The sequence below is a fragment of the Ovis aries genome, chromosome 14, assembly GCF_016772045.2.
Source record: "Ovis aries strain OAR_USU_Benz2616 breed Rambouillet chromosome 14, ARS-UI_Ramb_v3.0, whole genome shotgun sequence".
NCBI classification, from domain to species: Eukaryota; Metazoa; Chordata; class Mammalia; order Artiodactyla; family Bovidae; genus Ovis; species Ovis aries.
Genome location: NC_056067.1, coordinates 24,749,128 through 24,761,745, shown reverse-complemented (window position 1 = coordinate 24,761,745; position 12,618 = coordinate 24,749,128). Strand labels below are relative to the sequence as shown.

At 45.1% G+C, this 12,618-nt stretch overlaps 1 protein-coding gene across 9 annotated transcripts in view; it reads left to right on the top strand.

Moving 5' to 3' along the window:
• PSME3IP1 (proteasome activator subunit 3 interacting protein 1) overlaps positions 1-7,357 on the top strand; it is a 38,198-nt gene extending 30,841 nt beyond the window's left edge. For 8 of the 9 annotated variants that reach the window (XM_060397968.1, XM_060397966.1, XM_060397967.1 and 5 more), the window contains 2 exons: positions 1,150-1,209; positions 6,593-7,357. In XM_060397968.1, the coding sequence (XP_060253951.1) occupies positions 1,150-1,209; positions 6,593-6,810 (278 nt within the window). In that variant the 3' untranslated portion in view covers positions 6,811-7,357. The remainder of the gene's footprint in view (positions 1-1,149; positions 1,210-6,592) is intronic. The other variant, XM_060397972.1, reaches the window with a different exon arrangement.
• The last annotated feature ends 5,261 nt before the right edge of the window (positions 7,358-12,618 follow it).

Sequence of the window (12,618 nt, the reverse complement as noted above, 5' to 3'; positions counted from 1 at the left end):
CCCGTTACACTCCTGGTTTTTGTGCCCTACACTTTACCCCCTTCAAGCTGTCTCTGCACAGTCAACAGCAGTCCTCTCCCTGGGTCTGTCCTCTGGAGCCTGCATTCCAATACCCAGCTCCCATCCATACCAGCAGACATGTGTCTTAGGCTGGAGCATACAGGATGGTGGCACAGACCATCTCTGTAAGTCTCTCTCCTGCCTGCCACTAACTGATTGTTGTGCTTTCATCTGAGCCTCTTTTTCGTCCCAGGTGACCTCCTTGCTGGTGAGGGGACTTCCCAAGGCGCCAGAACTTCTGTTCTCCTTCAGCTTCCTCCCAGGGGTGCAGGACCTGTTCCACTTCTTTTCGTTTTCCTTTTGTACTAACTGGTTACCTAGAAATCTGTCTTGTCTTTTCAGGTGTTTGAGATTTTCTATCAGTGTTCAGTAGGTGTTCTGTGAGATTGTTCCATTTATAGATGTATTCTTGATACATTTGTGGGAAGAGGTGAGTTCCATGTCCTGCTACTCTGCCATTTGAATTCTGATCTGACAATTGGTTTTTTTAAAATCAGTATCCAAGGAAGGATTAGACATTGTATTTGGTTTACATGGCTTAAAAAAATGATTCAGATATAATTCACATACCATAAAATTCACCTTTTTAAAGGAGACAGTTTAGTGGCTTTTAATAATGTGTATTTATCACCACTGTCTAATCCCAGAACATTTTGTCATGCCAAAAATGAAGCCCCACCCATGCCCATTAGCAGTTATTCCCCATTCTTCCCTCTCCCGAGCCCTAGCAATCATCAGTCTACTTTCTGTCTCTCTGGATTTGCCTTTTCTGGAAAATTTTATGTAAGTGGAATCATGCAACCTATGACCTTTTGTGTCTGACTTCTTTTCACTTAACATGTTTTCATAGTTCATGCTGTGGCATGTATCAGTACTTTTTACAGCTGAATATCCCACTGTATGATACATTTTTGTCCACTCATCAGTTGATGAACACTTGGGTTGTTTCCACATTTGGGCTTTTAGGACCCATGCTGTTATGAACATTCATGCCCAAGTTGTGTAAACAGCTATTTTCAATTCTGTTGGGAGTAGACCTAGTTGTGGAATTGGCTGGGTCATACAGTAAATCTATGCTTAACTTTTCAGGAGCTGCCAAACTGTTCTCCACAGTCGCTGCACCATTTTTATATACCACCAGCAGTATAGGTGAGGGTCCAGTTTCTTCACATCCTTATCAATACTCATTACAGAAACTTCTCTGGTGGTGTGGTGGTTAAGACTTTGCATTTCTACACAGGGGGCATGGGTTCCATTCCTGGTCAGGGAACTAAGATCTCACATGTCATGTGGCACACCAAAAAAGAAAAAAAAATAGAACACTTGTTACTGTCTTTCTTATACCCATCCTATGGGTATGAAGTGATTGTTTATTGTAGTTCTGATTGGAGTTTCCCTAATGACTAATGATGTTGGCATTGTGTACTTAATGACCTTTGGTTTATCTTCTTTGGAGAAATATATACTCATATCCTGAGCCTACTTTAGAATTGGGTTATTTTTCTTTTTATTGCTGAGTTATGAGTTCTTTATATGTTATAGATGCTAGACTTATTTGTCAGAGAAGTGATTTACAAATATTGTCTCTTTGTGGGTCATATAGAAAGAACATGTGATAATGTTCTTTGGAGCACAAAAGTTTTAAATTTTGATGCCATCAATTTATTTTTCTTCGGTTGCTTGTACTTTTAAGAGTCATATCTAAGAAACTATTGCCTAATTCATGGTCATGAAGATTTACACTTAAATTTTTTTGAAGAGTTTTATAGTTTTAGCTCTTAAATTTTGATCTTTGACCCATTTTGTGTTAGTTTTTTGACTCAAAAGTTTGCTGAAAGGACTTCTTTCCTCCACTGATTTGTTGTGACGCTTGTTGAAAATCAGTTGAACAACGTGTATGGGTTTATTTCTGGACTGTCTTTTCTCTTCCATTGATTTATATAGCTGTTCTTAGGCTGTCACCACACTTTTTGACTTGTTGTTTGTTTGTGCTCCACGGCTTGTGAGGGCCCAGAGTCCTAACCACTGGACCATCAGGGAAGCCCCATATGCAGTTTTGATCATTCTGGTCTTGGAAGTTTTGAAACTGGAAAGTGTTAGTCCCACACGTTTGTTCTTTTTCAAGATCATTTTGGCCACTTGAGGTCCTTTACATTTCTGTTTGAATTTTGGGATCAACTAGGCAGTTTCTATGAAAAAGGCAGCTGGGATTTTGATAGGGATTGTTCACATCTGTAGATCAGTTTGGGAGTATTGCCATCTTACAGCATCTTAACAGTAGACTAATATGTCTTTTAAGTTTCATTTAACCTGTGGGTTCTTCCTTTTTCTTTATTTTTGTTTTCTTTATATTTTACTTGCAAAAAATTGGGTCTCTGTCTTTTAGAGTTTTTACCCTCTAGTTTTGCTAATTGCATCCCCATGGTATTCCATTATACCCTGTGTTTTGTGTAAAATGGTAATTAGATCTAGAGCTTGATCAATTCAAGTTGATTTTTTGGTAAGATTACTTCATATGTTGTTTCGAATTTCCTATCATCATCATTATCTTAATTAACATATGCTTCTGTTTGTTGCTTAGTTACCTTGGGAGTCATAGCATACTTATGCATAAAGAGCTTCTTTATTCCTGTTTAAGGCTATGTAATCCATAGTATGGTTGTACCATAGTGTATTAGTTTTTTTTATTGATTAACATTTAGATTGTTTTTATTCATTTTCTAGTATGATGTTTCATTAAATAACCCTGTGCATCCATCATTTTTTACATAAAATTATTGAGTCAGATATACATTTGTTCAGCTCAGTTCAGTCGCTCAGTCGTGTCCGACTCTTTGCAACCCGATGGATCGCAGCACACCAGGCCTCCCTGTCCATCACCAACTCCCGGAATTCACTCAAACTCACGTCCATCGAGTCAGTGATGCCATCCAGCCATCTCATCCTCTGTCGCCCTCTTCTCCTGCCCCCAGTCCCTCCCAGCATCAGAGTCTTTTCCAATGAGTCAACTCTTTGCATGAGGTGACCAAAGTGTTAGAGTTTCAGCTTCAGCTCATTCTTTCCAAAGAACACCTAGGACTGATCTCCTTTAGAATGGACTGGTTGGATCTCCTTGGAGTCCAAGGGACTCTCAAGAGTCTTCTCCCAACACCACAGTTCAAAAGCATCAATTCTTAGTTTAGATAATATTGTTGAATTGCCCTTGCTAAGTTGTTCCAGTTTATATTCCCATCAGTGATGTAAGAGTTCATTTTAACTGGGATCTTTTTAATACATAAGAAACTTGCTAAACTGTGGCTGCTTAAATAGGGTAAGTATATATACTGTGTGTAAAGTGTCAATAGAAATCTAAAATGTATTACAACTAGTTACCAGGGAGCCCTATATCTGGTGCTTATACACTGATAGGAACTATCTCCATCAGTCAGTGGAAAGGAAAACTTGTGGGCTTCTTTAAACTCTATAAAGGCAGACAAATTGTATTTAAGAGCCATCTTTTCTTTGCTATTCTTCTTCCTACCCTTTCATTCTTATTTTAGAAACTGGACAAGAAATATCCTCTTGCTAGGAGCTAAGGCCCGGTGAGAAGACTGTCCCCTGAAGCTTTAGAGTCTTGACCTTGGTCAATAGAAAGCTTTGTCCCTTGAGTCCCCCAGAAGATAGCTCTGTGGTCCTTATGGAGATTCAGGCTTCCCCACTGGAGGCGCTGGCTTAAGCTCTGAGCAGACCCAGTGAATGTACAAGTTGGCCCCATCTACTCTCATGTCACGCATCTGTCTGAATCCCAGGAATGTTCTCCATTAGTAATTTTCAGCGTCAGTTTAGTATGATAATGTGGTTCTGCAAATACAGAAGTTGGCAGGAAACTTCACCAAATGGGTGAGATCAGAGGGCACCATCTTGTTCTCTGTGGGCATTTAACTGCTTTTGGAATGAAATTTGTTAGAGCTGCCATCTCTTTTATTTCTTGAAACTTCCTAGATAATTGGGAGATTTGGTTCTTTCACTTAAACTTTGCTAATGCCATCATGGTCCCGATTCCTTTGGTTACATTTCTGTGGCTGGCTTCCATCTTTCCTTTAGGTCAGCTCTAGTCCTCCACAAGTGCTGTGAACTTGACCCTTCTTTTCTAAAATTCAATTCACCCTTGAAATACTTAATAAAATGACACATCTCACTGAATGCTGCTAAGTCACTTCAGTCGTGTCCGACTCTGTGCGACCCCATAGACGGCAGCCCACCAGGCTCCCCCGTCCCTGGGATTCTCCAGGCAAGAACACTGGAGTGGGTTGCCGTTTCCTTCTCCAATGCATGAAAGTGAAGTCGCTCAGTCGTGTCCGACTCTTAGCGACCCCATGGACTGCAGCCTACCAGGCTCCTCCGTCCATGGGGTTTCTCTGGCAGAAGTACTGGAGTGGGGTGCCATTGCCTTCTCCCACACAAATTACTTTTCTGAGTAACTGGTTCATGCCCTTATGATATCAGGGGTTTTTTTTTAAACAAAAGTTTCTCACAAAATGCTGAAAGCGTCATTGTATGTGTGAGCATAGTAATACAATGAATGTTCAGGTAATGAATGAGATATAGTTTGATATTATGTCCTAAATTTTCACATTCTCCTCAGTCCCACCTCCAAAATCTAGCCATTTGCAGTGAAACTCTGTAATGCATTTTCCTGCATTCTCACACTTTATAAATGTTGTCCTGCTCTGTGCCCAGGGGATGGGATAGAGAAAAGGGCCCTTACCTTCTGGAGACTTCCAGTCTGAAGAGAATGTGGATAAGGAGAAGAGAGACATTAGGACTGTCAGTCTTCTGTAGCCTTCCTGGCTATAATACAGGCTATAATACAGGAGTTATGGAACTAGAGGGGCTGTCCTTCCTAATTAAGTACCCTACAATACTCTTTAAATTTTTGCATTTGGCTTTCTTAAAAATTGTGTGAATTAGGTAGTCATATCAGTCTGAGTGAACTCCGGAAGTTGGTGATAGACAGGGAGGGCTGGTGTGCTGTGATTCATGGGGTCGCAAAGAGTCGGACACGACTGAGCGACTGAACTGAACTGATGCACATAATAACAAATTGAAAAGGGACAAAAGAGTGTGGAATGAAAAGTTATTTTATCTTAGAGATCATTGAATACCAGTACACACAGAGATGCTCTACTCTTAATGGCTGGATACTAGTCCCTTACATTGGTCCTCTATTAATGCACCTTTTGGTTTCTTTTATCAACAGTGTTGCTTGAATATCATTTAAGTGTGAAGAACATGGCCACATTGTCCTACATTCCCTCAGCAACATATATGAATGCCTATTCCTCCTTACATATTGTTTATGCTTTAAAGTCATTTGTTTCTTTTTTGGTGAACTGTGTCTTCTCTCTGCTTTTCTATGTAGTTGTTGATCAGTTGTTGTTTTTGGAATAATTTTTATATCATAAAGAAGTTGGCTTTTGTGATACTAATTGTAAATATTTGCCTGCTTTTTTGTAACCTTGTTACCACCTCTTCTGCAGCCATTGTCAGCTCTCATGTCACTTTTTGCATCTCCATGTTTTCACATTGCTGATCTTTAGCAGCTCCCTTTTTCCTTATTGGTAATTCCTGTATGAGCAAGTGAACTGTGTGTACTGGCTGATTGAGATCTCTGTCTGCTTCTCAGTGGTACTTTTTTACTTACTCCTCATTTCATCTACTTGGATCAGTGTATCCTTTTCGCATTTATATGAGGTGTTAGGGGCTTGTTGGGTCGCTAGGAGTCGGACACGACTGAGCGACTTCACTTTTACTTTTCACTTTCATGCATTGGAGAAGGAAATGGCAACCCACTCCAGTGTTCTTGCCTGGAGAATCCCAGGGATGGGGGAGCCTGGTGGACTGCCGTCTATGGGGTTGCACAGAGTCGGACACGACTGAAGCGACGCAGCAACAGCAGCAGCAGGGGCTTGTTAAGGCAAAACCCTAGAAGGTCATATGCTTGTCAGCCTGAGACAATGAGTTGAACTCCAGCCGTACTGTGTAGTGAGCTCTGGGAACATTTTAGAACATTATCTTTTGATTCAGGCTTAGTGTAATGTTTTCTACCCTAAGTGGCCTTTAACTTTAGGGGGGTCTTTGGACCTCCCTCATCAGCAAAATGGGGGATCCCTACATACCAGGTTGTTTCAGCGATTAAATGAGGCTGAAACAGGGAAGAAGAAGGGGGGTGTGGAGGAGAGTCCGTAACGTCTCCTCTCACCTGGGTTGAGGCTTTCTGTCATGGGGGTGAGGCCATGACAGTGGGTCTCCTTGGGCGAGGAGAGCCTCAACTACTTGGTGGCATCCTACATGGTCTTAGAATGTTCCCTGCTGTGGCTTCAGTTTTCTCAATTGCAAATGAGGTGCGCAGCTTTGACATGAGTGTGACGATAGTGTTGACTGCATAGTGTTGTTTTGAGGCTTCCAAATGTGAAGTCCTCAACGCATGGAAAGCAGGCTATCAACTTTGGAAAAGGGTGCTGAAGTAACAATCCCCCCTGCTTTTTTGCAGAAGCCCCGTCCTGTGTGTCTCTGGGAAGCACCTCCCTGAGCAGTCCCTCCATCCACTGCCCGTCCGCGGCTGTCTGTATCGGCATCCTCCCAGGCCTGGGCGCCTACTCTGGGAGCAGCGACTCTGAGTCCAGCTCAGACAGCGAAGGCACCATCAACGCCACGGGCAAGATTGTCTCCTCCATCTTCCGAACCAACACCTTCCTCGAGGCCCCCTAGCTCCTCTGTTTTCACTGCAGGGTGCTCCTCCCCACAAGTAGACTGGACAGTTTATTCTGCCTACAGGCATTACTTCCCACAGAAAACTCCTTTGCCTGCTCCTTATGCGCACCGTGACATTTTTAACTGCATCTAAGAATGTGCCAGAATCCACTTGTGGCCAGACTTGTGTTTGGTTTCTCTTTCTACTCCGGTCCAGATGCCCAGACCAGTCCTGCAACCTCTGTCCGCACTGATGCAGATTTCGGCCCAGCCAAAATTTCACCAAAAACACCCTGGGAAGATAGGTACCATGCAGCTTACAAAGAGTTTGGATTCTGTTGCCTTCTTGTTTTTTCTTTTTTTTTTCTTTTCCAACATCATTAAGAAGCAGGGACAGTTTATTGAATAGATATCATTTAAACATTCTAAGTGATTATATTGCATTGTGGAGTGTGTGGCAGGCAGGGGTGGGGAGAGGAGAGCCCTAGTAATGGAACAGTGCGCAAGGCCCTGGAACTAGCTGATTCTTGATGTGTGACTAAGTAAAGATTCTAAATTACGTCCACAGGGGGTGTCACTTAACACTTATTGTTCATTGATAAGTTTTTTCATACCTTTGGCTATTCCTTCTCCCTCCATCTAATCCCACTTAAGATTCTAAATCTTGGAGAAACGAAAATAGGCCTTATTTTGTTGTGGCCAGAAATCAGAAGTACTGATAGTGTGTGGACAAGATGACTTATTTCTGGCAGCTCCTGATTCTAATATTGCCAGTCAGTGGGACACCACCCTCTCTGTTGGATACATTTATAGTTGTGTCTTCAACTGTGGAAGCTGTTTCTAACCTAAAGGTGCTGCCCTCGTCCTTTCCTCTGCTTCGGTCTGCTGCCCTTCCTGCTCTGCTCTTCCCATTCAGAGCAGCCGAGACCTGGAGGTGCTGTTCCACCCCTCTCCTAAAGTGGGGCAGGGGCTCTCCCTTTGGGAGGGAAGGAAGGACAGGAGGAGACAAGGTATGGAGGCACTGAGGACAGAGGTGACCGTCAGCTTTTAACAGCAGCAATCTGGAGGCTTCCCTGCTTCAGAGGAATGAGCCCATGGAGTTCTTTCTTCCCTTGGGTTTGTACGTCAGTTGTTTCTACTTCCTTGGGTGTGAGACAGAGAGACACACACAGAATGTGTTGACACTGTGATGCTGGCAGGCAGAGAAGCTACTCTGTTTTATCGTGGGCAGAGAGGCCCCTGGATCTCTTCCAGCCCACCCCTTTTCCCTCCCAAAGCACTGACACACTGGTGCCCACTGGCAGATGGCGACTTCCCTTCACCCATAACCGATGCCTTGTGAATTCTTTTTCCTTTTCAGAGCTACTCTGTGCTAATTGTTCCTGACTGTCAGTACAGGCGCATCAGCTCCATCCTAACAAACAAGACTGAGGTAAAACTGGAGGCACCTTCTGCCTGTGCTTCATTGTTCCTGCGATTGTGCTCCTGTTATTACAGCCCGTACCCAGGGCAACCTCGGATCATCTCAGGAGGCAGACAGAGGAGCCAAAGTCACGATCTTCATGTGGTTTGACTTTTCAGAGGCCATTACTATGCCTCATGGCCTCTGTTGATGTTGGGAGAAGCTGAAAAAGGGTTGCATGGATTAAAAGCCTCCATTACTTTGATAGCTAATCCACCTGTCAGAGAACAAGATCTTGCTTTTCCTGTACTGGAGCCTGTGCTTCCAACTCCCTCCCCATCCATTGTAACAGCTAGATTGTGTCGAGGAGGTTGAGACTCTTCAGACTGCGATTTCTGCTCTTTATGTCACAAGAGCAGTTGAAGATGACCGGTAATCATCTTTCCCCATACCTGTTAGTGGAGAGCCCTGGAGCTGAGACATGAGTTCTGTAGAAACTACCAGTAGCAAAGCAGGGTCTGGTTTGCCTAGTGGAGGAAGCTCCCCTGGAAAAACGTAGTGTAGACTGTGTGTTTCAAACCCAAAGAACAGGAAAACCAAAGATAGAAGGAAGCACTGCCTAAATCACAAAATGCAGCTCTCCTGCCTTGGTAGATAATTAGGATTTTATAACCAGATAATAAGGAATAAAACGGGTTTGGGGTGGCTTCTTAAAACCTGTTGCATTGTCCTGAGTGGTAGTCTTCTTACAACTTTGAACCATGTGAGGGAGAAGGCTTGTCTATGAGGAATGCTGTTGCCAGCCCTGTGCCCAGGAGGAGAGAAGGCTGACTTCTCAAACCCAGAGTTGGGAGGGCATTCTAGACTTTTTCAGGAGCATTCTAGACTGAAAGTCAACCCCCTAATGAGGAGTGGCTTAGGCTAGTCCCTTGCATCCTCATTTCTTTCAGTCTTCACCTTGTGGGTTATTCCCTTCTGGCTACCTCCCAGGAATCCCAACCTGGTTTTGCCTTCTGTGGATATATCACAGTGGCTTTGTGCTTGGAGCCAGACATTTTTACTAGCTGAGTCACTTAGGCGAAGTCCTTAACCTCTCCGAGCCTCAGTTTCCTCCTTGGTAGATAGGAATAAGGATACTAGCTTCACAAGTGAGGGTGAAAGATGATCTGGATTAGATACTTGGTGTGGTACCTGGTGCTCAGTAAATGGTAGCCATCCTAATGGTAGTAGTTATCCTCGGCCTCCCCCATCTGGGTAGAGTGTCCAGAGTTTCTGTGAGTAGTGATTTATGGCAGGTTTATCTGTCCTGCTGGCATTCCTCAGTTGTAGCTTGAACACTGATGTGATGATGGGTCAGATCTGGCCATCAGAGCTCCAACCGCCTGCTTCTCCTGTGTGCTTTCCTCTCAGTTAAATGTTAATTGCTCAGGCACACCCAGTTCCTTGGCTCGGGTGTCCTAGCCGTGGGTATATGGCTCAGCTGTCGTCTTTAAGCCCCTCCAGGAAAACAGAAAAAGCCTGGTGGCAGCGTACAAAATCACTTGGATTTGGATGTTTCTTGATTTCTTGGCGTGCCCAGCCCACTTAGGCGTAACAGTATGGAATGCGAGTTCTACTCAGTGGGAGGCTAGATCTTGGCAATACTTCCATAGTGTTGAACCAAGAATTCAGTCTCGCATTCTTGCCTTAGTGATGCTGGCAGGGGCTGATACTTTGCTCCCTTACCTGCTGGAGCAAGGGTTTAGGGAGAGGCGTGTCACAGCACGAACAGGCAGAATGGGGCCCACCATCAGAGCTCTGCATAGCAATGGGACAGCATGACCAAGAGACAACATCCACTCTGAGCTTCAGGTCATTGGCTGGGTGTCTCCTTCAGTTTTAGGCATGGTCATGCACATCCATATCCCTTACGTTGATTTGTTCATCGGTCAGCATTTACTGAGGGCCCGCTGTGGACGGGCCAGGGGTGTTTGGGATGTTTGCAGATTATAGTGTCTTCCATCCTGAAAAAAAAGTCCCGTGAAGCAGCTCTTCTCTACATTTTATAGAGGAAGCTAAAGCTCACAGTGATTCAGTGACTCGCCCAAGGTCACACAGGCAGATGTCAGAACCAGAATCTTAATTTGAGCCTGTAAGTCTGGGTTTCTGTGGTTTCAATGAAACTTTAAAACAAATGCTCGTGCCCAGACCTCAGTGACTGGAGTGAAGGAGTCTTTTAGTCAGATTTCTGAGTTCACTTTTCATCCTGCTATCCACATGCAAGAACCAAATAGCACCAAGATGTGGTTTGTTCTTAGTGAAATACAGTTGACATATAACATTAGTTTCAGGTGTACAACATAATTATTCAATATTGTGTGTATTGTGAAGTGACCTATCACCACAGTTACCAAACCATCTTTTTCTTGTGATGACAGCATTTGAGGTCTACTGTCTTAGCAAGTTTCAAATATACAAGCTGGTATTATTAACTATAGTCAACATGCTGTATATTACATCCCCAGGACTGACTTATCTGGTTTGTTTTTTAAGTGGTGATTTACCTGGTCAGGAGTTTAGTACATTCCTTTCCCCAGTGAACTCAAACCAACTGGGAGTAGAGGGCTTGCTTGACTGATCCATCCAACATCGGGCAGAGAAGAGGGAAGAAAGACATGACTATAGATCTGTTCCCTTGTGCAGCTGTGAAGTGGGGGTTGCCGGCAACACACTGAGGTAGGTGGCCCACAGGAGCTGGAGCATTTATGATGGGCGTGATGCAAGGCAGGGACTCTGCCTTAACCCGTCCAGCAGATGTCAGTCCCCATAGCTTCACTGGTCTGGTAAATTATTCGCAAGGGGCAGTGTATGGGAGAGGTCTGCATCAGAAGGTGTCTCCCCAATATACGCATCCCCTGGGGACTAAGGAGAGGATGTGGGGCTGGGAGGAGAAGGCTGTTCCACTAGAGAAGCCTCTGGTCAATCTGAACTTGAAAGATTCTCCCAGGCTGAACTGGGTACAAACTTCCCTGGATATGACATCCAGCTAGACTCACTTCAGCTACCAAATGAGGGTAAAGTCAGCAGTCGTGGGGTGTTATTTCAACCACCATGCAGTCTTGCAGCCAGCCTGAGCAAGGGCTGGGTATGAACCAGAGGTGCCAGTCTTGGGATTCTTGGCTGGTGGGCTGTGACTTCCCAAAGGTCACTGAGGCTCCCTGCAGTCCTGCGGCCCTCTCAGGAGAGGTGAAGATGTCCCTCGAGAATGTTTCAACTGACTTGGTGGCCATGGAATCAGCAGAGGCATCAGAAGCCTAGGATATACATGTCTCTCGCTTACTCCCACCAGATGGACACCGGCTCCTGAACTTACCAGGAACCTGGAGGTAGCAACATGCCTGGTGCACCATCCCGGTCTAGCGGGCCACTGCTAAGAATCGCTGACCTGGAAGAGTAGGTTTAGATGACTGACTGCCCAGTTCATTGGAGAGGAAGAGCAAATTCATTAGCAGCTTGAGCAGAAGACGGCCTTGTAGAGTCTCAGGAAGACAGTCAGTGCAGTTGAACAAGTGCAGGCTCTGGAGATGGCCAGACCTGGAGCTGCGTTCTGGCTCTGCCTCTCATAGATTCGATTAGTCTCTGCTTGTTTCCTCATCTCTGAAATGGTCATAGGCAGGGGCTAGTGGAAGCGTTCATCAAGATTATGCCTGTAATATGCTTAGTGGGGAGCTGGAAGCCTAGTGCTTAATATGAATGTCTGTTGTTGATTGCACTCAGGCCTGTGGCGTAGGGGCTGACTGGACCTCCAAGGAGGAGGTGGAGAGGAGAGAAAGATGTTATGTTGAGGAGGGAACTGGACTTCTGGGGTTTCAGAGATGCGTCACCTGGCTAGTTCCATGAGGTTGGGCCTGAGCCCAGGGTGGGGCATGCGAGAGAAACCAACGGCTGCTGTCGCTGGGACAAAAGCAACCCTGTTTAGTTAGCATCCTGAAGCCAGAGAGGCTTTCACGTGCTGTAAACCGCAGGGCGTACCCTAGTGCCTGGAGGACCTCCAGGAGAAGCAGATAGGTGGCAGCCACTGCAGTCTTGTGGTGGTGAGCAGGTTTGGGGAGACATAGGCCAGGGTGTGGACCAAGAGGGAGAAGAGCAGGGCACCATGTGTGTTGGCCGGGACAGCATGGGCTCTGCCGGGGCCCCGAAGGCCTGCGATCACTGGTGAGGGCTCATGCATTCCATCCTGCTGCAGATGTTTATTGAGCGCACACGGTGTGCCAGGCTGTATGCCAGTTTAACAGCTGTATTCTGTTTGCGTGGAATGCATGTCCCCAAGTAGAGGTGATGGTGCTGACTTCACAGGCTTGCGGAGGGGAAAGGCGTTCTCATGTTTCCTTTCCCAGATCAGTGAGCCTGTCAGGTCCCAGCTGAGGAAGGAGCTGACACAGGGA